The sequence below is a fragment of the Camelus ferus genome, chromosome 14 (genome assembly GCF_009834535.1).
Source record: "Camelus ferus isolate YT-003-E chromosome 14, BCGSAC_Cfer_1.0, whole genome shotgun sequence".
Taxonomy (NCBI): Eukaryota; Metazoa; Chordata; class Mammalia; order Artiodactyla; family Camelidae; genus Camelus; species Camelus ferus.
Genome location: NC_045709.1, coordinates 39,587,976 through 39,615,481, shown reverse-complemented (window position 1 = coordinate 39,615,481; position 27,506 = coordinate 39,587,976). Strand labels below are relative to the sequence as shown.

The 27,506-nt window shown below is 36.8% G+C and overlaps 1 protein-coding gene across 7 annotated transcripts in view; it reads left to right on the top strand.

Moving 5' to 3' along the window:
* GPC5 (glypican 5) overlaps positions 1–27,506 on the top strand; it is a 1,150,604-nt gene that overhangs the window by 563,124 nt on the left and 559,974 nt on the right. For all 7 annotated transcript variants that reach the window (XM_032496786.1, XM_032496787.1, XM_032496790.1 and 4 more), the window contains exon 7: positions 27,199–27,355. In XM_032496786.1, the coding sequence (XP_032352677.1) occupies positions 27,199–27,355 (157 nt within the window). The remainder of the gene's footprint in view (positions 1–27,198; positions 27,356–27,506) is intronic.

The following is a 27,506-nucleotide window of genomic DNA, read 5'->3' as shown; positions in this document are numbered from 1 at the left end:
CATAGACTTACAGCTTTTGATACTTTCAGATACGAGATTTGAAGAAAAGAAAAAAATGCAAAATTGATTCTCAAACACATGCAAATAGAGACAAAAACTAAACACCAGGCAATACAAGGAAAGAAAACAGAAGAAACAGTTTTTCCTTTTATTTTTATTGTTAAACAGAACTGCTTACGTGTTCTGAGACTTCTTGAATTTGAATACAAGATCTTATTAACTACCTAACAAGAAAGAGCTACTCAAATATGAAATTTGCCATGTTTTGCTGAAATTCACAAGCGGCCCTTCCGTAGCTTTCATCGATTGTCTGATCGTGTATTTAGGGGCAGTCGGTCCTTGCCAGCTGGGCAGGCATTTCCTTTCCAATAGAAATGGGTAAATTAAGCTTGTTCTGAAGACGAAAATAAAAGTCCCGCAGCCATCTTTCAGAGGGTCAGAATTTGGAGGAAAATTGGTGCTTGCTATTTAACAGTTTGTAATTTATGTAACAAGGGTCAACAATTTAGCTGTGTTAATTGGAACTGAGAAGTAGTAGCCTCATGTTAGTTTTCTCCCACTAAAGGATAATTGAAAAAGAAAATTGTAGGCTTGACCTCAGTACTCTAACTAATAATTCATCACTCTTGTATTTGTAAATGTATTTTGCCCAGAGAAGGCGATACAAATTCTGAGGCTGTGGATTACTTTTTGTGGTGGTTATGCCTATTAATATTCCAATGTGGACATTTTCCTTCAGTGCCCTGATTTTAGAAAAAAAGAGCTTTTCTGAAGAGTTGGTTTTGATGATGTCTATTCATTTATTCCGTCAAAATTTTGTATGTATCATTTATCGTGTATGACTAGACTGGTCGTTGAGTTATAGAAATGACTAGGATAAGGTCTTTTGCCTTCAAAGGACTACCATTCCAGCTGGAGAAATGATTCACTTAGAATTTTGATCGGCAGCAGTCTGTAACAGAAACCCAACTGTGGCAGCTTTAAAAAGTAAGGGGACAAAGTTGACCATTCCAGTCTGGTACAGTGGCTTTATGACATCGTCATAGAAGGAGCACTTTTTTCTTTCCACTCTGCCATCCTTCACATCCTTCTGGGAGCCACAGGATGGCTGCTTCATCTACCCACATTGTCTCTGATCCTGCGAAGAAGGGAAAAAAGTCAGAGGGCACACGGCACCCGATACATGGAATTTCTCTTTCCCCGTAGTCCTGCCCAGTAGGCGTTTATTCACTTCTCATTGTCAATAGTCTGTCAGATCATATGACCTTCTTTGGGCGCCAGGAAGCCTGGGAAATCAGTATTTTTAGGCAGGCACATTGCTGACTCAAATACAACAAGATTCTGTAAGTTGGAAAATTAAGAAGAGAATGAATAGCTGTTGGCAACCAGCTGTTTCCACCATGATAGAGTCATCCTTCCCCAAAACAGGAACAGAAACACTATGAAATCAGAGCTATTGAGAGACGGTATACAAATTTTGGAAATACAGGAAGAAATACAGATGGCAGTCACTTCAAATAATTCTTCCCCAGAGAGGTGATGCTTGTAATGAATTTTCTTAGCTAGCAATTTTTCAGGTGGACAACAGTGGAAAATACCAATCCATGAAAAAGGATCAAAATGAAGAAATACATCACAGTAAGGATGAACCTTGCCCAATCAACAAAACTAAAGAATATTGGTGTGATGAAAAGAAAAGTTAATTGACGAGATGATGATGGGGATAGGTTTCCATGTACACAGTGCTAAATACTTTGAAATCTTCTGTAAAAACAGTGGAAAATATTTAAGGGTCTTATCCCAAAGAATTACAGGATCAGGTGGATGAGAGAGAATGAGATTCAAGACTGGTGCATTAATCCAACAAGCAAAATCATAAGGGCAGTGTCACAGACCCTGAAGAAGATATCTCTAAGGAAAAAGCAACTGAGTGTTACAGGGAGTTTGAGTGGAAGGTGGTCATTATGTTAAAAGAAACAGAATTTGTGTTGTCTGGAGAATATCCAGGTGTATGGATTCAATAATTTAGAGGATTTAGAAGTGAAAAGAGTCATTTGAGCTGTAAATATTGACTGTGGAGAGACCAGCTTATTAGGTGAAAATGAAATAATGCTTGTGGATAAGGTCACTCAGAACAAGTCATGAGAAAATAAAAAGATACAAGCCAGATTACTGAAGATAATAAAGAGATGGATGGAAAATCAAATGCTATAGGAAAAAGGGATTAAGAAATGATGGTCAAAGAAATAGGAGAAAATCTAAGTGAGAGAAGTCCCTTGAATAGTGATAGAAAAGATGATTCTTGGAGAACAAAAAGGGAGGGTTCAAGAGTGCCAAACGCTAAGTTGAGTAAGACCTGGGTAGAAACTGTTCTTTGAATTTTGAATATTACATAATCATTTATCATCTTAGGGGGAACTAATTTAGTAAAGCTAAGAAAGGAGAGGCAGATGGCAGTTCATTATGAATAAGGAACAGATGAAGTAGATACCTCAGACTGGAAACTTGGAAGGAGTGATGGGGAGGAAAGAGAATAGATGACAAGGAGAAGGCAATGATAGGATTACATCAGGTTTGTTTGTGTGTGCGTTGTGTGTGCACACGGATGCATGTATGCACGGGTGTACCTATACACATGTATATTTGCATTTTGAGAAATATGAGAATATTGTATGTTGAGGAGATTGTCAGTAGAGAAAATGTTGTGTGTTCAAGTGGAGCAGGTATAATTGACAGGAGTTTAACCACCATAGGAGGTTGAGAGAGATTTTTCCATAAAAGCATTTATGCCTATTTCCATGATAGGTTCAAACATAACTGATTTTTACAATGATTATGAATTTGCTCACTTTATTTTATTTTATTTTGAGAAAAAATTTTATTGGGTATCAACTTAAAAATAAAAACCAGTGAAAAAATTTAATTTCTGGCTTGTCTTAAAAATGGGAAAACTGGGCAAAAGTGGACCCATATTCCTGCTTGCTAGCAATCAGCTGGAAAGAAATGATTTCCTCTTTATTTATTTCTTTTCTTTTCTTTTTAACATTTTTTATTGATTTATAGTCATTTTACAATGTTGTGTCAAATTCCAGTGTAGAGCACAGTTTTTCAGTTATACATGAACATATATATATATTCATTGTCACATTTTTTCTCTGTGAGCTACCATAAGATCTTGTATATATTTCTCTGTGCTATACAGTATAATCTTGTTTATCTATTCTACAATTTTGAAATCCCAGTGTATCTCTTCCCACCCCCTTGGCAACCACAAGTTTCTATTCTATGTCTATGAGTCTATTTCTGTTTTGTATTTATGCTTTTTTTTTTTTTAAGATTCCACGTATGAGCGATCTCATACGGTATTTTTATTTCTCTTTCTGGCTTACTTCACTTAGAAAGACATTCTCCAGGAGCATCCATGTTGCTGCAAATGACGTTATGTTGTCAGTTTTTATGGTTGAGTAGTATTCCATTGTATAAATATACCACCTCTTCTTTATCCAGTCATCTGTTGTTGGACATTTAGGCTGTTTCCATGTTTTGGCTATTGTAAATAGTGCTGCTATGAACATTGGGGTGCAGGTGTCACCTGAAGTAGGGTTCCTTCTGGATATATGCTCAGGAGTGGGATTCCTGGGTCATATGATAAGTCTATTCCTAGTCTTTTGAGGAATCTCCATACTTTTTTCCACAGTGGCTGCACCAAACTGCATTTCCACCAGCAGTGAAGGAGGGTTCTCTTTTCTCCACAGCCTCTTCAGCATTTGTCATTTGTGGATTTTTGAATGATGGCCGTTCTGACTGGTGTGAGGTGATACCTCATTGTAGTTTTGATTTGCATTTCTCTGATAATTAGTGCTATTGATCATTTTTTCATGTGCCTTTTGATCATTTGTATGTCTTCCTTGGAGAATTGCTTGTTTAGGTCTTCTGACCATTTTTGGATTGGGTTGTTTATTTTTTTTTCTCATTAAGTCTTATGAGCTGCTTATATATTCTGGAGATCAAGCCTTTGTCAGTTTCATTTGCAAAAATTTTCTCCCATTCCGTAGGTTGTCTTTTTGTTTTACTTATGGTTTCCTTTGCTGTGCAGAAGCTTGTAAGTTTCATTAGGTCCCATTTGTTTATTTTTGCTTTTATTTCTACTAGGAGAAAATTTTTGAGATGTATGTGAGATAATGTTTTGCCTATATTTTCCTCTAGGAGGTTTATTGTATCTTGTCTTATGTTTAAGTCTTTGATCCATTTTGAGTTTATTTTTGTATATGGTGTAAGGGAGTGTTCTAGCTTCATTGCTTTACATGCTGCTGTCCAGTTTTCCCAACACCATTTGCTGAAGAGCCTGTCTTTATTCCACTGTATATTCTTGCCTCCTTTGTCGAAGATTAGTTGACCAAAAGTTTGTGGGTTCATTTCTGGGCTCTCTATTCTGTTCCATGGGTCCATATGTCTGTTTTTCTACCAATACCTGCTGTCTTGATGACTGTAGCTCTATAGTATTGTCTGAAGTCTGGGAGAGTTATTCCTCCAGCTTCTTCCTTTCTCTTCAGTAATGCTTTGGAAATTCTAGGTCTTTGATGGGTCCATATAAATTTTATTATGATTTGTTCTAGTTCTGTGAAATATATCCTGGGTAATTTGATAGGGATTGCATTAAATCTGTAGATTGCCTTAGGCAGTGTGACCATTTTAACAATACTGTTTCTTCCAAGAATTTGCTCACTTTAATCGACTATCACGTTCAAAAACTTTTGTTCCACAGCCACCATTCCATGTGCCCACAACTAAATGTACAAAGCACTTACTAATAAATGCATAATGAGCAAATCTTTATCATTGTGAAATGGCAACATGACAGCTTTTAAATTTCCATTTCAAATGATTTCTATTTCATTTTTCTCTATGGATATCTTCACTCTTTGCAGGAAATAATAATAAATATATGAAGGATAAGATTTTATTATCTATTTTAAACAATGATATTGATTTAAGTGTCAGTGGGTATTTGACTGTATTGTTTTTTTTTTTTGACATGAATATCATCTTATTGTCCTAAAGTTTTGTTTGATTTTCATCATCAGTGTTTGCTCAAACTTTGACTCCCGTCACTGTTTTGATGTTGTATTCAAAGGGGAGACGTATCTACAGATATTTCTTGTAACAATTATTATAATATTACCTAAAGAATATGTCTATTGGATACTAACTATTTTTACAAGTAGCACTAAAACTTATTTCAGACATGACTTTATCAGTCAATTGATATGACTTCTCTTCCATATGTTAAGCCCAGACATTTGTTCTCACGCAAGATGTACAATTTAATACAGAGCAATGAATTTAAGAATGGAGTAAAGAATTTACTCTTATCTTGTGACCTGGACACACTTTTGAACCCAATTATCTCAGTGTGAAGTGTTAGGGAAATGTGAAAAGATTTTCTAGAAATACCATAAATAAGAAATCATAAATGAAATTTCTGCAGTGGTGCTAAGCCTCTAAAATAAGTCTTGGACATGTAGTTTCATTACTACTTTTGACCAGATAATAGAAGTAATTTTTGAGGAGATCAATGCAATAAAGATACTCTAAATAAAAGATCAGTATAATGAACTATTAAGAAAAAAAAATGGTTGTCTAAACTAAGGAGTGACCGAAGGAGCAAGACAGGAGTTACCTTTAAGAGAGCATTCGGTATAATTGTCCCACTTTTCTTTCTAAGGAGTGAATAAAAACTAAAGGTAATATGAAAAACAGATCTTCTCTCCAATGTTTAGTATTTGGCTCTGGGATGATTGTTTATGGTTATATTTGGTCACAGGGAAAAGCCATAAACCTTCAGGTTTGTTTAAAATTTGTTTTATTTTTGTTGACATAGCTCTTTGGTCTTTTCCTTTTCCTCAATTAGCCATTTATCCAGAAAATGAGTGGTTGGAAATAATAAGATTTAGCAATTATTTCCTAATTAAAAAGTGAATGACTGGAAATGGGGCAGTCACATCTCCTGGTCCGTTTCCTGCTGTGACATATATATCGGGAAATGATGATCACTCCATGGAAGGGGCTAATTCCCCGCCCCGACGCAGGGTTCCCTGGTGCATCAGCTCTGGTGGACACGGGCACGCACATGCCTGCACTCACATGCAGGACCTGACTTCTCATCTTCTCTGGACAGTCCTTTTCTTTCCTTAACTTTGAATTCCACAACACTTTTATGCACAAAACACTTGATATACAAAAATATGGTATAATGTTGACCTAATTGACCGTATCCTTTTCTTTCTATGTAATTAAGTAATGCATGTTTATACCTGTGTACATCTAGATATCTTTGTAATCTTATTAAAATTATATTTTAAAAGTGATTTTACTAAATAAGAACATTTTAATTGGGACATGAAGATTTGAAATTTTTCCTAGTTGATCTCAGAACTTTTCCCTTAGAATTTCCAGCCCTGGGTTCATGTTAACAGTTCCTTTGCTTCATCCAAGATTATATATTATATAAAGATTATATAAATATGTACTTGAATGCATTTTATGCATAATATTTTAAGGCATAATTGTGTTTTTAACATTTAACCTTTCAATTCATCTGAAAATTACTGTGATGAAATTAACTATATCCTACCCACTAGCAAACTTTAAATCCCAATAGTAACATTTTTCTGAAAACACCAACTAGCTCTTCTACTGAGCATGTTTTCCTATTTGTCGCGAGGCAGGAGGAGGGTGTCGGTGTCTCTGAACTCCCGCCTTCAACCATATGAGACCAAGCAAAACTGGTATTTCTTCTTTTTAAAAATATAGACATAATCCCCTCCTTTTCCTATTATTGAATACATTTCTTTCATAACCTCAATCCCACTCAGAGAATCATTATTCTATTTTTTTTTGGTAGTCAGTTCATTGATTGACTCACAGTTTCCTAGGGGTTGTTCATGAGCCAATGGGGATGGCGGGGAATCATGTTTGGGGGAGCTGGGTGGCAGTTCTGGCCTGGATCTATGTCTCTCCTCACTGGCATGGATGGCGGGCCCTAACTCCCTTTTGCTCTTTGATGAGAATTCATACAAGTCATTGCTAAACTGGTCTCTCAAGTCAAGCTCTCATGTAGTCCTGGACAAAGTGAGCCATTATCTTAAGTGTATTTTTTGTGGCTTCCTCCTGTGCATGGCAGTCATAGTTGAGGGAAAGGATGGGGAATGGGAAGCATCTGGAAAGTTGACCCACATAGCTGTTTCCATAGCTAACACTTTAATACTCAGAGCTTTCTGCTCTTCTTCCAAGTTCTTACCATCAACAAGGGTTTCTGTCGAAAAACTGTAAGTGTGACTGCCTGTAACGTGTACTTAGAGCTGGGGGTCTTTTCTCCACTGCTAAGCCAGCAGGGCCATCCTGCTCATCCTCGGACTTCCAGAAAGTTGTCAGAGCTTCTTGGTGGTTCAACAACTTTTCTCCCATTCATGACACATTTACACTGCATTTCCCATGGGATTATGGAAAGTCCAAAGTAAGTCTTCTCTGAAAGGGTGGATGAAATGTGAGAGAAGTGCCAAATCTACTTGCTTATAAAATTGAAGTATAGGAAAAATTAGAATTGCAATTAAGGTATTTTCATCCAGTTACCTTGTTTAGTAATCAAATCAAAGCCACAGAAGAGATAAACTCCTTTCAACGAATCTCACAGCTAAAGACACGCCGGTCTAATACAGCAGCGACATTCAAATATCACACGATTTACAGAAACGTAGCTATTCAAATTGTTTCACAAAGGCAGATGAAGCAGTACTTACTGACTCTTGCATAGCAGTTTTAGAAGGGAATTGTACTTGGAGAAACAGGAAGCTTAGGCATTTTGAAGAGCCCTTTGCCTTCAGGGCGACAGTTCACCTGGGGCTGACAGTGACATTTTCTGGGTTTGAAACAGCGCTGTTCTTGATCACGGACTGACTCTTTGGCTTTTAGAAGCCACAGGCTTTGGGGACTCGTGAGGACCAGAAGCCTAAAATTCTGGGAGAGACACTGCCTTCAGTTTCTTCTTGGTACCACGGAAGTGTGAAAATCCGATTCCAAATCTGCCTCCTCTTGCTTCAGCCCGTGGGCGCTTAATTAGGTGCTTATCCTAACACTTTAGAACTTTCTTTCTGCCTATGGTTTAATTCCCAAGCCGTCATATTTGCTTTTTCCCATAGTTTTTCCAACTTCTCAAACTTTTCTGTAAATGAGGCCATGAGCGTTCTCCCCATGACCTCACCTTCCGTTCGTAACAGAAACGACATCCCTTGCTTCTGTTAAGGTTTGATGGCTTTCACGTTCCTGGCGGACTTTGCCTCCAGCCTTCACCTAATCAACAGGAGAGTCTCATTTTAAAAAAATTTTGGCCATCTAGTTTTATTCCTTACATATGTTCCTAAAGAGGCCACGCCTTTCTTTCCCCGCCTCTCTTCAGGATGGTTAAAACATATTGGCAACAAGAAAAACAATTTTTTAAAATATTTTAAAACACACAAATTATTTCCTTATCCTCCTTTACACACTGAAAATGCAAACTACGTAGACATGCTATCTCGCCAATCAGGTTACTCACGCAGCGAAGAACTACTTACCTTTCATACTGGTCTTCGTTGGCTCACACATTGAGATAATTTATGATAATATTTGAGACCAAAATACTCTCTTATAATTATATTATATACAAATAACTGGTAAAATAGCTGCTGCAGGGAAATGATGAAAACCCACAGAGAGTTCTGAAATACGTGTATGTGCTAATTTGTAAATCGAAGGAGGTTCTTAATTTGAAATTTCAAGCCTGGAAAATATTCACAAGGTTGTTATATTTTATTACATCCATAACGCTGTTTACTCCATGTCATTTCTGTACCTAGCTTACTCGACTTTTGGAGATGAACTTTAAAATAGGAAAATAAAAAAGAAAAAGCTAGGGAGCTGGACTTTTTTCTCATGTTTATTACAAGTTTTACCAGGAGCCTGGGTCTCATTTATGTCACCATGGATTTATTTTACAAGTTTGGACTTGCACAAATGTGCCAGAATTTGAATGCCTTACACATTTTTTGAAAAGTAACTGTAATATGCAATGCACTGACATTTTAGTGTTCATTTTGATTGGTTAATGGTTACACCTTTACAGCTCAGTCAGATTATAAACAAGGGGAAAGAACTGAATATATAAAGGTCAGGAAATTTTAGTGACAAAACATGAAACTCTATATTTTCCTGTGCATAAAAATGATTAAAATTCATACATCTGCCTTCTAAACATATACTTAAGAAATAGAAGTCCTTAAAAATGAATTCAAAACATAGATTACCAAATATTATTTTCTTAATTTTGTTTCAAATAAACCTCATGTGTATCTTTTTCAAATAAGTCACGTTTCTTCACTGAGCATTTTTTAAATTATTATTTTTAAAGACGAATGACATTGTGTTTCTATCGAGTTATAATAATGACACTAGAAAATCCTCATGGTTGAGGTTTTTATTGTTATTTAACTTTGTTCATCTAGTTCCCTGAACATAGTAGCTTAATAATTAAAAACTGTTCATTTATCAAAATTGAAATCTCATAAGAAATATAAACAATAGCAATAAAGAATGATAGAAACTTTTCATGCAATAAAATCTCAGTAATTCTTAGAACTGTTTTTCTGAGTTAATCAGTCCTTTCATCTTACTCTGTAAACAATGGAAAAGAAAGTTTTCTTTAGGGTAGAATCATTCTTGAGCTCAGCTAAGAAAAAGAAAAGATAACTTGAAAAACCTGGATATTACAACCGAGGTGAGCAGTCAGGTCACATGGTTTGGGAGTACTCACTGGTAGAAAATGTTTAGAAGTCCCTTGGACTTAATATTAGACAGAAACGGAGAAAATGACATCCAGAACGGAGAAGAAGGAAAGAGTACGCAGGCATAGAGTTGTTACAGAAGCCCAGGTGAGAATGAGAAGTAGAGAGTAGGGGTAACAGCAGGCAACACTTTTGAGAGTGAGAATGTGGAAAGCGGAAAATTGAATGGTCTCTAGAATGAGCAAAAAATAGTCCCGTGTGTGTCAGTAATACATAGACTCTGGAGGATCTGACTTAGGCAAACGCCCCGGGGGTCTCCACTGGGTGCATGAATCGTGTGTGGGTCTGGTGGCCAGGAGGAGACAAGGTGCTGCATTTCCCAGGAGAACTCTGGGGATGAAGAGAGCGGTAAAAACAACTCTAGAGACATTACTCTGAGTGATTGAGTTCATGTAAGTATTTTAAGAAGAAAAATAGCATAATAGTGGAAGAGGACAGTGATAATTACCTGGAATGACATCATAGGCAGTTTCTGACTCAGCTCCCGGTGACCCTACTTCCTGTCCAAGCCCTCGTGCGATCCTTTCTCCTTGAGTGTATAGGCTGGACCTAAAGCCTTGCTTCTAATGAACGCAATACAGCGATAGGGATTGGCTTATACTTCTACGATGAGGTTACAAAAAACTATGACTTGCATCTTGCTGGCCCTCTTCCCCTCTTGCTGCCATTCTCTTCTGCCCTCTTGCCTGCCCAAGAGCTGCCTTGTTGTGAGATGCTTTATGGAGAAGCCCACGTTTCAAGGAACCAAGGGAGTCTTCAGTCCAATAGCAGGCCAGGAACTAAATCCTGCTAACAACCGTGTGAGTGAACTTGGAAATGAATCCTTCTCTGTCAAGCCTTGGGATGACTGCCTTCAAACAGCTGCTGCCACAGACACACACACACACACACACACACACACACACACTCATAGACATACACAGACTCCTCCTTTCCATTTCTATTGTCAATATATTACTGGTTTAGAGCTGTAACTGACAATGTGGGAGCGGGGAGGGGGGTCAGACCTGGTACCTAGACGGCTCTGAGTCGGCAATCTCCTTCCTTCATATTTCAGGGCAGTTGTGGAGGGGTACGTCATCTTTCTACCTAACCCTTAAGTAAACTGGTTTAATCAGCTGGTCATATTCTTTTCCCTAATGCTTGGATAGAATTGGCTGCACAGAGGGAATAACAATACTATTTGAGAAAAGATTATGATTGAAAGAAGGAGAGATTGCATACTTCTAGGAAAGGCTGAGTGAACAGCTAAAATTGATATGACACTGAATACATGAAAGAGAGAGGAAAGACTCAAGAGATGAGAGCAGTGTTAAAAGGAAGCCAGTTTACAGGAAAAATGAACAGTTCTCATGCTGCCTCTGGCATACAGATCGAAAGATACTAACACTTACTTTTAAATGAAAATATTAGCTTTTATAGTATGACGTTAAGTTATAGGAGGTAAAACAATTTTTTTTTAATTGCCAGGCTCTTTTTGTTGTTTAAATTATCTACTAACAGAACTATACAGGGTTCTGCTAAATGGGGTTCAAGAACCAGCAACATACTTAATGGTGCTCGGGGTTCAGTAGGTTAAAGGTTAATATTCTTGAATCAGCAGAACAGAACTAAGCATCCAAGAACCAGACTTAGATCTGGAATAACAGATTGATGGAAACAGGTCTAAAATATCTAGGAGAGCTCACCTGGTATGTGGACATGGGCAAAACGCTGAGTAAACACAGTGACAAAAGCACTGTGATGGACGTTCGAGATTGAAAAGGATGAAGCGTTCATTGAACTGCAGATGGTTTTCTGTATTGCCTAAAAGTGTATGAGAATGAATTATTTATTTAATAATAAAAAGCTATTTCTTTGGTAATTTTAAAGTGGGAAAAACACAAACACCCCCAAGAGCACTGCAGAATATTATCTTTGACAGTTATCCATCAGGCCAAGTGATTATCTGGCTCATGTGAGTCTCCAGCAAAATTTTCACTCTGTGATGGAACAAAACTGAGTGCTTGGGTACTAAGGTCTTCATGTGCTCATGCTCCAAGTGACGACTTCTTTACTATTCCAGGTAAAGGGATGTTCTTGAGATCAGTCTTCCTCTCCTCCTGTATTTATCCTCTTTAAAAACCATTCTGTTCCACCCTGGTCTTCCCTCTTTCCTCTGGGTCTTTTGATGATGAGTGCTGCTTCCCCAACCTGTCATTCACTCCAGTGCGGTTCTCAGGGTTGGTTTGTTTGTTGTTACTCCCTCTTTTAACCTGAGCCTTACAAGTCAAAGTAAATTACTCACCCAGTGTCCCTTAGAGAGGGTGGTTAAAAGTAACATTTCTGGTAATTTCTCCAGTGACATCTATGTCATTACAGAGCTCTCTCCAGGGACACAAAGGGTTTCTGAATCTCATACTTGACTTACATTAGGCCAACTGATCTAAAATCAAGACACATTCTAAGCTGTTTCTTTAGCACTTGTTGGTTGAAATCAACTGCCCCTCTATCGCTCTGGGTGTATTTCTATATGCCTATAAGTCAGGTTCTCAAAGTGAGGCAGTAGGAATCCAAATAATATATACCTAAATGGTCATTATAATAAAAAGAAATTTCTATTTTTATATTTTTATCAGGATTCAGAGTCCCATTAACAAGGCATCTCTCTGGAAAAGCCACTTAAAATTTTTGTTGGACCAGGTTTATTTTTAAAAGGCAATTTATGGTAGTCCGTTGATTCCTAAGATGAGCATGTAAACAAAGATAACGTGACTTGTAATTCTGTGGTTTTTTTTGAGTTATTTCTTTAGTTCTGCAAAAATTGCATAAAAATGTAACTTTATGAATATAAAGATGCTTTGGGGGAAAACATTAAAGATTACATGATTAGAAATAAAGTACTACAAACAAGTTGAGTGCCAACTTGCTGAATAAGTCAGAGCAGGCCAACAGAACTGTTGCAACCAGATGCCAAATAAATGATGACAAAATTGTAATTTTAAAGACAGAAAGTTGGGACACACAAAAAAAGAACTAGAAAAACTAAAATCTGTCAGTTGGAGAAGCCTCCCAGTGTGGCTGAGTGTTGCCAATGTTTATTTCTCTGAGTATGTTTTCTGATTCTGGGTGGAGGCAGGGGATTGGGCCTGGCCCATTCTATCTGGGTGTAAAGGAAGCCATGGAACATGTGACTCATTTTCCCTGTGGCATGTCTGCTGAGTTCTTGTGCTGTCTGCAAGGCTGAGAGACTATGCCAGAAGAGTCAAAAAGGCAGAATGAAATCTTCCAGGATCTCACAGTGATTGGGAAATAAAATCACTGAAAGGGAGGGGGACCATCTCAGACATATGGCCAGCCCCCACCCCTCCAAGGCATTTTTCAGGTTTTGAAGTGGCATGGTCTAAGATGCTAAATAGCTAAGCTCAGTGTCCCTGAAAGTTAGAACCTCATCTCCAGCAGAATTTGAAGGCTATGGGGAAACAGATCCTCCCAGCTCTCAATCAGAATCCCAAGTAGGTCATATCTGAAAAACGGGGATGAACCAGAGGTGACAGGGTCTTATGGAAACTGCAACCCAGTCCTAACCATTCCAGTCTCCATTTATATTGATATGACTTACTCCTTACCCAAGCCAAATAAGAGAGGCAAGTGGGAGTATATTCTGTTGATTGTTAGGTTCAAAATGAGATTTCAGTGAAGAATTTGAATCTTTGTACAAAATTATATAGACATTCTGGAAAACACAATAATTGAACTGAAATAACTGAATAGTTTAAATCAGAGTAAATGCAGTAAACACAAGCAAGTGAGCCTGAAGAAAGATTCACACAAATAACATAAGTTGAAGCACAGAGACTGGATAAATCAGAACGAAGCACAGGAGACATGGGTCACTGCCAACATACTTGTGTATGCCCACAATATAGCTAATATGTCTGTAACTGGAGACCAGCAAAGACAGGTGAGAGAGAATAGGAAAGAAGCAATATTTGAAGAGCAATTGATGAATACTTTTGTAAACCAATAAAGGACATAAAATTGCTTTCAAGATGTTCAACAAAATGTAAGCAACATAATACAAAGAAAGCCACCCCTAGGCAGATCATAGTCCAACTGTTGAGCTAAGACAAAATGAAAGTCTTAAAAGCAAGTAGAATAGCAAAAATAAGATTTTCAACAGAACTACAGAAACTAAAGACAATGGAATGATATCTTTAGCATGCTGAAGGTGAAACTGTACTCATATAAGATCCTACAACCAGTGAAGATAAACACAAAAATGAGGTGTAATAAAATATATTTAGACAAATATTGAGTGAACGTTTGGCTAGCAGACCTGAATGATTAGAAGTATTTCAGCTCTTAATATTATGCTGGACACCCAAAACTGACACATTGTACCTGACTATACTTCAAAAAAAAAAAAGAGTACTTCAGTTCTTCAGGGTAAAGAAAAATTATCCCAGAAAGAAGCATGAAACTAGAGGAAAGTACAATGGAGTTCACTGAAAAAACAAACTTAAAATATTGGCACAAAAGTAAATGTGAGAATCTGAATGAGCTCTGTATCTTTTATAGAAACTGTTCCTGTAATCAACACATTTGTCACACACAAACATCCAAGGACAGATGGATTTTCTGGTAAATTCTTCCAAAAACTTAAGTAGTAAATAAGATGAATCTTACACAAGTGCTTTCAGAAAATACATGCAAAAGAAAGAACACTTCCCAGTTTGTTGTGGGAAGGCAGCAAATATTGATGCCAAAATCTGACAAAAGTATTAAAACAAAAGGAACTTACAGGAAACACTTACCATGAAATAGACGTGAGAAATAGGGGGTAAATGTAATTAAACTGTGTCTTTTAGAATTTATTATATATGTCAAAATAAATTACATGACAATGAAGAATGGCAGTAGCTAAATAATGTTTAACTGTTCTAAAGTGTTTTCATTGTTGGAGAAGTGGTAAGAGTACTATTTAAGGTACAGTAAGTCTATAGTATTATAAATAAAAAATATTCAAATATTCAAAGAGGTATAATGAGTATTCTTACAAGCTTAAAAAATAAATGAGTCATCTAAAAATGGAAAGAAAGGGGAAATAAAAATAATAAAAGACAGTACAATATAAAAACAGGTGTCATATCCAAAATTTGTAAATAACTAGACATCCATTAGGAAAATATAGATGGTCTATTTTTTTCCCATGGGCAAATGACTTGAAAAGTCACTTTACATTAGAGGATACCAACCCCCCCCCCCAAATTGTATGAAAATAATTAATCATTGGTAAAATGTAAATTAAAATAACACGAAAATACCACTGCACCCCCACAAAATACCTAAAATTAAAATGACCAGTAATACTGAGTGTTGCAGAAGTTGTGGGGTAAGAGCAACTCTCGTATATTGCTGGTTGGAGTGTAAATCTGAACCACTATGTTGAGAAGCTGTTTGGGAACATCTACTAACGCTAAGTATGTATATGCCCTATGACCCAACAATTCCACTCTTGGGTGTATACTCAAGATGTAGGAATGATTCAGTCCATCAAAAGACATGCACAAGGATATCTGATTAGTATTATTTATCACAGCCCCAAATTGGAAGCAAATGAATTGGCCAATAACACTGAAATCAATCAATCGATTGCTGCTTATTCATAAAAAGTGACAGCTATATTGCAATGGATGGGATTCAGGATACACTACCCAAAATAAGGTATAAAGAAATTTGAGAAAGGGCAGGTGGCAGGAAGGATTTCTGACCTTGCCCTGAAGCAGGTCATAAAACCCTGCTGGGAGAGGTGCAGGAAAGGAGCATCCTTCTCTCTGAGGACGAGGGCTGCCGGGGAGAATCTGAATGCCCAAACCTTGCTATTTTTCCCAGTTTCCCACACTTAACCTCATTTCCTTTTTTGTCCTACACATTTTCTCACTATTTTCCACTCTTCATCAAACCTAGTATTAAAACGCTCAGGTTTAAACGCTTCTTCGTAACGAAGGCTCCTGTGTCATGTAAAGCTCATATTTTAAAAATTTATACGCTTTTCTGTTGTTAATCTGTCGTTTGTTACAGGGGCTCCCACTGAGGACTTCAAAGGAAATGATATTTTTCCTCCCCTACACAATAATAAACAATGAATTATTTGTACACTTGAGAGTATGACGAATGTTTAAAACATAATGTTGAATAAAAACAGCCAAATGCAAGAGGTTATATACTGCATGATACCGTTTCTATGGAGTTAATTACCAGGCACAATGAATCCAGGTGAATGGAGGTCAGGACAGGCGTCATCTTTTGAATGCAGTTACTGTGATGACAACAAGATTTCCGGGGTGCTTGCGATACAACGTATTTTTAATCTGAGTTGTATTTTGTGTGTGTGTGGACCAATGGGAAAACTCACTGAGCTGTATATGTAAGACCTTTACACTCTATTATGAGTAAATTACACATTAGTATTAAGAAGGAGGAGAATATATAACAAATAAAGCTAGTTCGATATAACAGATATCTCCCTCTAACGATTCCACATTTAGATATATAACCAACAGATGTGATACTTTTATACAAAAAGACAGTTCAAAGATTTTCATAGCAAGATTTTGTTTTATGTCCAGACACAGGAAACTAGGATTCTCCACCACCAGAAGAATGAAAAGTCAAGTTATGCTTCACTAATACAGTAGAAAAAATAAAGCAATTAAAAATAATGAACTACTGCTACTTCTGTAGTGTTGCAGGCATGCTTATGTTCATATAAATTCCTCAGAAAAAGTGAAGCCATGGTGGAGCAAGTCAAAGTTGTATTGTCTTTGGGAGAAGAAAATGGCTGAGGCATAAAGGAGGCTTCTGGGATGCTGGGTTCTCTGTTGTGATGATGGTGGTCACATGGCTGAGTGCTGAAAAATTCCTGGAAGTTGGACATTTATGATGTGTGTCCTTTTTAGTGTGTAACTCTGTATTCGTTTGTTAGGACTACTGTATCAAGGTACCACCACAGACATGGTGCCTTAAAACAAAAATTTATCATGTCACAATTCTAGAGGCGAGAAGTGTGAAATCCAGAACTCAGCAAGACTGGTTCCTTCCGAGGGCTGTGACGGTGAACTTGACATGCCTCCCTCCTAGCTTCTGGTGGTTTGCTGGCAATCACTGGTTTTCTTTGGCTTGTAGATGCCTCGGGCCAGTCTTCCACCTTCATATGGAATTCTCTTCTGTCTCCACATAGACGTCACTCTGTACATGTCTGTCTGTGTGTTCAGATTTCCCTGTTTCTAAAGGACACCAATCATACTGGATTAGGCCAAATGATCTCATTTTACCTTGATTACCTTGGTCAAAACCCTATTTCCAATAAGGTCAGATTCTGAAGTCCCAGGGGTTTAGGGCTTCAGCGTATATTTTGGCAGGAACACAATTGAACTCATAAGAAATATATACTATATATTTTTTAAAAAAATTAAATCTAGCAGAAAAAGGAATGCAGGAATAGAACTGAAATGAGTCTCAATGAGGGCTGCGGTAAGCCTTGATGGTGTAATATCTGTTTCTAAACCAAATGCTAAAATGGCTTGAAACATGTTAGAATTGGAAATTTCAGAGCTATGTAAAACAGTTAAAAACTTTCACCCTCCTCAGTTTGTCAGCCGAAACGTTTAGGCTCAGTCTCACCTGTAATAGGAATTTGGCCTAGAATCCTAGTCAAACGTCCACCTACACCTTCCTCAAGACAACCACAGCCTTAAATTTTACCCATTGTCCTCAAATTATTCCTAGAATATTTAGTAAAATCTCATTCCTTTAGTCCTCTTTTGGCATATCTTAGTCCATATTTTTATAGTTTATGTAAAGAAAGCTAGACTAAGGGCATTTCATTGCAAAGGTGAAAACCAGAACGACATTGGTGAAGATGTAATTCCTGTCACCATCTGGCGGGCACAAGGGTGTCATACTGCATGGGCTCCGAACGAGCTCCTTTTGGAAGTAAACCTTTAGCAGACTGGGCAGCTTCAGGGGAATCTTTCCTAGAATGTTTTGATAGAGCATTTGAGAATGAATTCTGCCCAGCCGGCCACTGAGAAAGTCTAGATTAGTTGCCAAAACCAGGTTTTAAATGAATTTGCAGTCCTTCACAGTTCTTTGAAAAAGGCAATGGAAATTGTGATGAATTAAAAAATAACAATCTTTTCTAATCAGGGAGTCCTTACATTGGCAATGTGTCATGATTAACATTTTTATCCCTCCCTCGTTCCCTCCCTCCCTGTCTCTCTTTTTCTTTCTTTCTCTTTCTTTCCTTCTTCCTTTTTCTTTCTTTCCCTTTCTTCCTCTTTCTTTTTCCTTTCTTCCTCTTTCTTTTTTCTTTCTTCTCCTTTCTTTCATTCTTTCATTCTTGCTTTCTTGCTTTCTCTGTTCTGTCTTTATATGACATCAGTCTTATGCAGCTCAATGATTAAAGCACAATGATTGTAACACATGACATAAAACTTGTAGTCTGTTAGAATCTGTAGAAGTCTGTTAGAACACATTGAGATAATAAAAATAAATGGTAAGGGGGAATCTAGGTTAATGATAGAAAGTGCTAATTCTTGTATAACATGTGAAAATCACATGGTCTTCCTGTCGGAGCAGGTAACTGAGATGCTAATTCTGACAGTTCTGTTCTTTATGACTGAACCAGCTGAGGGAATGTTTAGCAGGGGAGTTGAGGGGAGAAAACCACTCGCTTAGTTAGCACGTGTAAAATTAACACTGTCTGCATTATTAACCAGGAAATGCATGGGAGACTACCTTGATGATGCGGGTCCCCCTCGCTTCCACAGAGGGTGGTGAAATGAAGCCTTAAGCGTCAGGTGACACTGAGCGGTCCAGAAGTCAGCTTCCATCAGTGCGTCTGTGTTTTGGATTACTTTCTTCAGGAGCAGTGGATGTTCAGTTTTGTTCTATCCTTGATTTTGGAAATTTGCTTGCTGGGCCCTGAAATGCCAGGAAGGTGACATGGGTAACGAGGCAAATAATTAAATATGATCTCAGTGATGAGTTACTTGCACTTTTGATTGCTGGGACACCCATACCAGGCAGAGGCAGTTTCCTGAAGTAACTCAGGGCACAAGTAACTGTATATTTGGGCAAATTTGCGTGTGAGTCTGTCATTAGTGGCTGTTTAAATATTCCCCACGCACAGGAAGACCTTGTTAAAGAGATACAGCCTTTTGACATGTTTTTAAAAAATGACTTCACAATGATGAACCACACCATGAACACTATATATTTATTCTGCACCTAAGAAGTGCAAAATAATAGAATTATTTAATATCTGATCATTCTTGTGTAGAATGCCCTTTAATGTCAATCATAGATGGACCCGGGTCAGCTGGAAACCTCAGTGATGGTTTCTGTCCTATAATATTGGCAAGACAATGTGTATATTGTAACATCACATGTATGTAATTTGTGTGTGTGTGTGTGTATGTGTGTGTACATGTTGGTGAATATGTGATGATGAATTAGAAAATTGATCAATTAGCTTTGAAGTAAGACAATGGCATTGAGAAAATAATTTGCACTTTAAAAAAAATTTTCCAAAGCCCCATCATTTTTATACGTCTTGCCCCCCATAATAAAATGTTTGATTCTGAGAATTGTGCATTGCACATCCAGTTGTTCCATTAAACATGCTATGGATTTTTAATTTACTTATAACCTCCACTTTTCTTCTCCCCTCCTTCTCTTCTTCTCTAGCTTCAGGGTCCTTATACATCACTTACTCCCCAGCATCCTTGTTTCTTCCTCTTCTCCCATTATCACTCTTCTGTACCCATCCAGCTCACTTAGACTGGATATTTTGTTGTTTACCGTCCTCAACAGTAACTGTGGGGTTGTCTTGTAAGAAAGTTTTGTGTTTTATGTGTTGTTTTTTCTTTCTTTCTTTTTTTGGCTTTTTCACCAATTCTTTTCAAGACCTTAGAGTGTTTTAACATAGAGGTTTCACAAGAGCCATTTGAGAAACAATGATGTTTGGCATCCACACTTACTCTTTGGATCCAACAATTTTCCTCAGTCCTATTTAAGGTTATATCCCTGTTTCCAATCGATGCTAGCACTTAACTCACCAGCTTTTAGTTTTAACTCTCTTGTGACATCCAGTATAAAGTTTGGACTAGGACACACATTAATTAGAAACTAATCTGGTCACTTTTGTTATGGCAGTTCAGAAAATGGAACTGGCCACGTTTTGAATTGGAGGTAAGGATCAGCCATGGTGGAAGGGAGACAGAATTTTTTAGGGGAAAAAAGAACAAATGTCTTATTTGCAGTTTAAGAGGACAGAGAGTGAATGTAAAGTGAAGCCTTTTCTAAGTTCAGTATTCTATTCTCAAAATCACAAGACTTTTATAAATTGCCAGACTGCATTGCATAAACCAAATGTCACAGAACAGTGACCTTTCAAATTACTGGCGCAACAGAAGCTGAGATCAGAAAGCTCAAACTGAAAGCAAACACTGGCAAGATATCCTACAGAAATGACTTCTGTGTCTGGTCAACTAAAAGTAACATGACATATTATAAAATATGTTTGGCTTTTTAGGTAGACTAGTCTATAAAGGTTTAACTGCTTTTGAAAATATAATCTTTAATATACTCTGGAGATTTGTGGTGTTTAGTTTATGTGGATAAAATATTTTCTAAATTTGAAAGAGATAGAGTGAGAAAGTTGGATATAAGAAAAATATGTAAAAGATGAAAAAGTATAAGTGAAGGTGAAAATAGAGTGGGATGGGTTGGGGTACAGATGGGAGCAGAACTGGAGGTTTGAGGAAACGGAAGTTAAATTGCAAAAAAAAAAAAAAAATAATGACAGCATGTTATATAAAGAGGTTTTTTTTTCCCCTAAAGGTCATATTTGAAATATGTTATAGATGTAAATTTAAAAAATACATCATAAGGAATTTTGAATCAGAATTCCAATTTTAAAATGTAATAAGCTTCTGTTATTTTCCTGTTTCCCATACATTTTTTATAGGTTTCACTTAAAGCGTACGAAAGTACAGACATGAATTGCTTTATAATAAAATTAAATTCATATGTAGGTATATATTTGCATGTATTTATACACAGAGAAATTTTTTTGGTATATATGTAAAATGTATTCTTTATTTTATTAATGATGAAATGAAAGTATAATTTTTTTCTACACCTTCATTTTTCTGGTTTGAAATTTTTCTGTCAATATTTTAATTTTCACCAACGTATATAGTCCATCCATTATACAAAATTGTAAAACAGCAGCTTTTACAGTGTCTATGTTTGAACAGATGACTAGAGGGACATATCTGATGACTCAGATGTTCTAAACACATATTTACTTCATGTATTTCTGCGTAAATGCTTGTAAAAGAATGAAAGGAATATTTTAGAGACTATATATTGGATTTTGAGGCACATTCCATTGTACTCACGTTTGGAGATTGTTGAATGTGATGAATGTGTTTCTCTTTCAGAGCAAACATGCATATGTGAGGCATCTATTGCCAGATTTTATTGTAAGTGTTTGAAAGGCTGTTGCAATGATGGGATGTTGCCAGACAGTTAGTAAAAAAGCAAATTGAGTCTATTGAGAGATTAATTCACAGCTGAAAGAAATACATTTGCCTTAGAGTCATCAGATATTCTACCCACCAAACTCATCCTCCAAGATAGCATCCCTAATGAGCTTCCTAAACCAATTAAACATAAGCCGGAAGCATCAGTCATCAAAACTGACTATTTTCAGCTAATCAGCTGACTGCACAAACTGCATGGCATTGAGGAAGAAAGGAACACCCTAAAAGTTGTTGAATTTTTTTAATATATATATATATTTTAATTGAAGTATAGTCAATTTGCAATGTTCTGTCAATTTCTGGTGTACAGCATAATGCTTCAGTCATATAGGAACATACATATATTGATTTTCATATTCTTTTTAACCAGAAGTTACTACAAGATACTGAATATAGTTCCCTGTGCTACAGATTTTTTTTCGCTCTGCCCTGACTTTGTAGGCTTCTTAATTTTATGGATGCAGTGTCTGGCACAGAACCCTGTACATGATCATGGTGCTTTATAGTATGTAAAGTGCTTTTCCTTGCATTATTATTCAATACAATAACATGAGCTTTAATGGACTTAAGTGATTTGCTTAAAGGCACACAATTAATGTGTGGCTGGGACTCAAAATCATGCCCTTTCCTCTGTCATAATTGTTCTATAAATATGTATGTAGTGATCGACTTTCCACCCTCCATGACAAGGGAGTAGGTTCAAGTGATCAAAATGCCATCTTTACATTTGGACAAACTCAGAGCCAAAGGAAGCATGAGAATGAAGGCAGACATTTTCACTCCCATATGGGTGCCCTCCTTCAAAGACAGAAGTAGGTTACTGATACCGGGTCCTACTGTTTACAGTGATAATAACGATAAAGAGGAGAATATAAAACAAGCATAAACACAGTTATAAACATATACCTTCACCCAATTTCTGTGAGAAAAACAAACTGCTGCATGGTGGGATTTGGATGCTAGGGGCAAGGGGACTGTTTTAGATATAATTGTTTTTTAAAAAAGGTATATTTTCTGGGACCTTGACTGGAGGCTAAATTTGAACTTCTTTTCTAGGCTCATTTCCAAAACCATGTCAATGGTTATTGCAGGAGGGGAGGGGCTAATTTGCTTATGTTGATTTGGAAACTGTGGGTTGAATTTCAACTAAACAAGACTGCTTACTATCAGATTCCCCACGAGCTTTCCGTTTACAGACGTCAGGAAGGGGCCACGGTATGAAGTTGCCAAACATTTTACCACCGGATCTCTTTCTGTGACTCATCTATCTAGACTGATGTTTCTCTGCTAGATACATGTGGAAAACCAGTGGGTTCTGATAGTAAAGAGTCACAAAAATCACTAAGGCAGAGAAATGACATGGCAAAGTACTGATCTGAGGAAAGTAATTTGGTGGAACTCGACAGAAGAGACAAGTCCCTTCCAATGAGGGGTGAGGGGAGTTGTAATGATACATGAGCAGTGGAATAAAAAGTTCTATTTTAAGATACAAAGTACTAAAGGGCATTTTTATAACCAATTGCTGCTGGGTGGTGAACTAAAGAGTAACCAGGGCTGCAAATAAGGATTTGAGTGTAATTTGTATACAGGTGAGAGCACAATCTGTTAGGATGGGTTCCCAGAGAGAGACTAGAAAGAAAGAACAGCAGATTTACATGATTAACCGAAACATTTATTTTTATTGTCTTGAAAGTGTAAAGAGAAAGATGATGAAACTAAAAGGAAATCAGAATCATTTTATTCCAAAAGAAGTGGGATTTTGAATAAAGGCCTTACTCTGAAAGGCTCATTGTTTTGTTGATTAGAAATTTATTATTGGAGGGGAGGGTATAGCTCAACTGGTAGAGTGCTTGCTTAGCACGCACGAGGTGCTGGGGTCAATCCCCAGTACCTCCATTAAATAAATTAATTAAATAAACCTAATTACCTCCCCCTCAAAAAAAAAAAGAGAGACGTTTATTGGGAACTTTCACAAATTAAGCTTTATCATAATTGTGAGGATGAAAATGAACTTTTGTGGATGTATGATGATTGAGAATTAAGAAAAAGACCCTACAAGGCAGAATCTCCATGCAGAGGAGATGGAGATACTGACTCTACTACAGAGAGATGGGATTACTGGGGACCTGGATGCACAGGTCAGATGGAATCATGGATACCTTTGGATCAGTTGATCATAGGAAAGAGCAATCATGTCCCTTGGAGACTTGGAAAACAGTGAGAAGGATTGTACAGCGGCAGAGAAACTGAAAAGTAGAGAAAAAGAAAAACCTGATTGCTTCTTTCTAAGGATACTGTCTTCTCAGTAGGGTAGTGAATTATGGGAATGTTGCCCACTTGTTCTGAGGAATAAGCAATGGGGTCAAAAGAGACTAAACAGAAAGACTGCCAAGAAGTAAATGTGGCCCGTTTGGGGGTTAGAGAGTGATTTGCTTTCTCTTGCTGCATACTCAATAACCACCCAATTTGTAGTTTCAAATAACATCCACTTATTAACTCAGAGTTTCACAGGTCAGGAGTTCCAGTGGGCTTGCTATTCAGGGTTCTTGGCTGAGTCTTACAAGGCTGAAGTCAATTTGTCAGCCACGCTTGACTCGGTTCGGGGGCCATGGGGTAGACTACTCTTCCAGGATCATCTAGATTGTTAGTAGAATCCAGTTCTAGGACTGAGGGCCCAATTCTTCGTTGGCTATAAGGTAGATCCCTGTTCGCTTCTAGAGGCCGCCAGGGGTTCCGTTTCATGTCACCGGTCCAAGTTCACACTCTCAGGGGCAGCAGCCTGACCTCCAGTCCTCCCTCCACCACAAGCTTCCGATCTCTTTGACTTCCTCTGCTCATAGCTAGAAAAAAGTCTGCCTTTAAAAAAATACAAGTAATTACATTAGATCCACTCAGATATTCTCCCTTTCAATGAACACAAAGTCAACTGGTTCATAACCTTTATTTGATTGGTGAAATTCATTTTGCATGTAGTGCAGTGAATGTGACAGGGACATATTCACAGTCCCAGGGATCAGAATGAGGTGTCTTGACTCACAGATGTGGTAAACTTACGGTTATCAGGGGGAAGGGGAGTGGGAAGGGATAAATTGGGAGTTTGAGGTTTGCAAATATTAACTACTACATACATAAATAGACAAAAAACAAACTTCTTCTGTATAGCACAGGGAGCTATATTCAATATCTTATAATAATGTTTGGAAAAAGAGTATGAAAACGAATATATGTATGTATATGTATGACCGGAACATTATGCTGTACATAAGAAATTAACACACTGTAACTGACTATACTTCAATAAAAACAAAACAAAACAAAATGAGGTATCTTGAGGCCCATTTTACAATTCTGTCCACCAAAGATAGTTTAAATTAAAATATGATTTTGTATAGTTTTATTTCTTAAAAATGGGAGTGCATGTGCCTTAGATGTTTCTTGGAGTGTCACTGAAGTAATAGAGAAGAGAAGTGTAGTAAATATTTTAATTTTTTAAAATAATTATTTTTTCCCCAGTGTCATCTATTATTTTCACCAGTCACTCTACAAATAAATAAGTCATACGCTGATCATTAATGCATTTAATCAGTTTCAACCAAAATCAGTTACCTAAAACAGTAAGTTTTGTTTCACATGTGCTATATTCCTGTTTGCATTTTTGAGTTGAAATTCATTGGGTTGGATCTTCATGACTCAAATATTGTTGGTGCTGTTCATAAGACTCCCTCTTGTTCTGATCAAAGTCCCAGAAAAATACTGGAAGAATACTCAGAAAAGTAAAGGAGAAATAAAGTTGAAATGGGAAAATTTGGGGGAAAGTGTCAGGGGAAAAGGAGTAATATCTCATCAAAGAGCTTGGCTTTTATTGTACTTGTTAGATAATACTTCAGAAAATTTTTATCTAAATCATGTAATTGAATTATTTATCAAATAATTTTTCAAGTAATGTGTTCTGAGTACTTAAGCACTATTACAATAGAATATATAATAATAAAGATAATAATTATCAAATTATATTCATTTTTAATGTACCAACACCATGCTGGGTACTTTATATAAATTTTTCTCATAATACGAACAACGACCCAGGTATAATATTGTTGCTGTTTTAGGCATGAAAGAGTGAATTTGCCCAATGTCCAATGTCTCATGGTTAATGTATATCAGAATCAGGGTTTAAATCTAAGTATGTTGGACCTCTGAGTCCAAGCCCTTTATGATTATGCTAAATAACAAATGATAATTGGTACTATTAAAAATCTTATAAAACATTTTGTTTTCTTTTTAAAATAATGCCATTTATTTTTCCTTTTCTTTGTCAGATTTTTGAATTTTGATGCGTTCTGTTACATATCTGTATTTCCCCAGTGCCATACCCCCTTACAGGAAGTAGCATCCATATCAATGCATTAAACACAAGGAAGCTTTGCTTAACTTAAGCCCAAATTCAGTTGACCATGAAAGAACCCTTCCTTTAAAATTTGACACCGATTGACACTTGGTGTCAAATACTGATCAGTAGAAGTAAATTCTGATCAGAATTTTAAAATTATTGCCAAATTGTTTTCACATTTCATTTTCGTTAGGAAAAATAAAATTTTAAGGAAGTACAATGTTTCAGAATTCGTGACCTAATTTCATTTTTAATTTTGAAAATTTGTCAATTGTCAAAGTCCAGTTGCTTAATGTTAGTGTTCTTTAAATGCTAAGCATGTTTGTCTTGCATGTACTGAGGATATTTTGCTCTGTGTTTTTCAGTGTAAAATGCTGTCCTCGAGGTGTGCATTTTACTATTGTCAGCTAATCAATACCGTTATCAAGGCAATCTCTTAGAAATAACAACCCGAATACTTTCATAAAGCACTCTGAAAATCATGCTTGGTCATGTGTCCTTCAAAACTGCCTTAGAGGGGTAACTGTTGCATATTGGATCATTTTACTCAGTCTTAGCTTTAAGTGAAATATTCTATTATTCATAACATCACCTTTTTGAAAAGGAGTTCAAGCATTTCCAATATTATTCAAAAATATTACCAGCATTCCCGTGCCTTAGGGGAAAATGGCTATTTCGTCTATTTTGCTCATAAAAGTAAATGAACTACTCGAGAACCAAGAAGCAGAAGTTGGTGAAATATCTTAAGTGATTTGTAGAAATGAAAGTAGAACTTAAGTCTTTTGCTCCAAGGTTCAGTTCTGTGCCATATACGTTGGACTATGTATTTCATCCAAGAACGTTTATATAAAACTATAAATGTATGTGTCCAAAATTCTAGTCTTTTGACTGAATCATTTCTGGAAGAATAGTATTCTTCTTTTTGAGAAATTTTGGACTGTTGGTTTACAAAACAGTACAATATCATCAGCCTATACACTGTAGAGGGAGTTGTGTTGTATTGGAGTTTGATTTACGCTGTTCAAATGTTGTGTATTCAGAAACCAAGAATTCACTCACCAAAGTATCCATGAGCAAGAAGATCTGGTTTTATTTGCTTTCCAAAGCTGTATCGCAGAGCTAGAGTGTAGATCATAGCTCTTTATAGCTCTAAGATCTTGCCCATTATTTATTATTATTTCAGTAGTTTGTAGCTTTCATGCACACTTGATTTGGTAAGGTACCTATACCAAAATACTGATCCACGTAAGAACATGATTCTAATTTCTACGTGTTTTTGAATAGTATCCTTAGATGATTTGAATTTGCTGTTAATGCTTTTGGTGTCCATATTTAGTTGTTACAGGGTAGGTCACCCAAACCCAACAAGTGGGAACTTCACACGGGCAGTGGCGGCGGCGTGGATGAACAGCTCAGCGGGGACTGTGATGATGAAGATGGTTGCGGGGGATCGGGAAGTGGAGAAGTCAAGAGGACACTAAAAATCACAGACTGTAAGTGTATGATTCCAACACTACTTCTAAAGGAGTGATTTTGAAATATAATTAAGGAAAATTATTATTATCAATATAAAGAAGTAATGATAGTGAATTCAGAGACATGCAAGAGGAATTGGAAATAAAAATAAACCTATTTTTGGTTTTT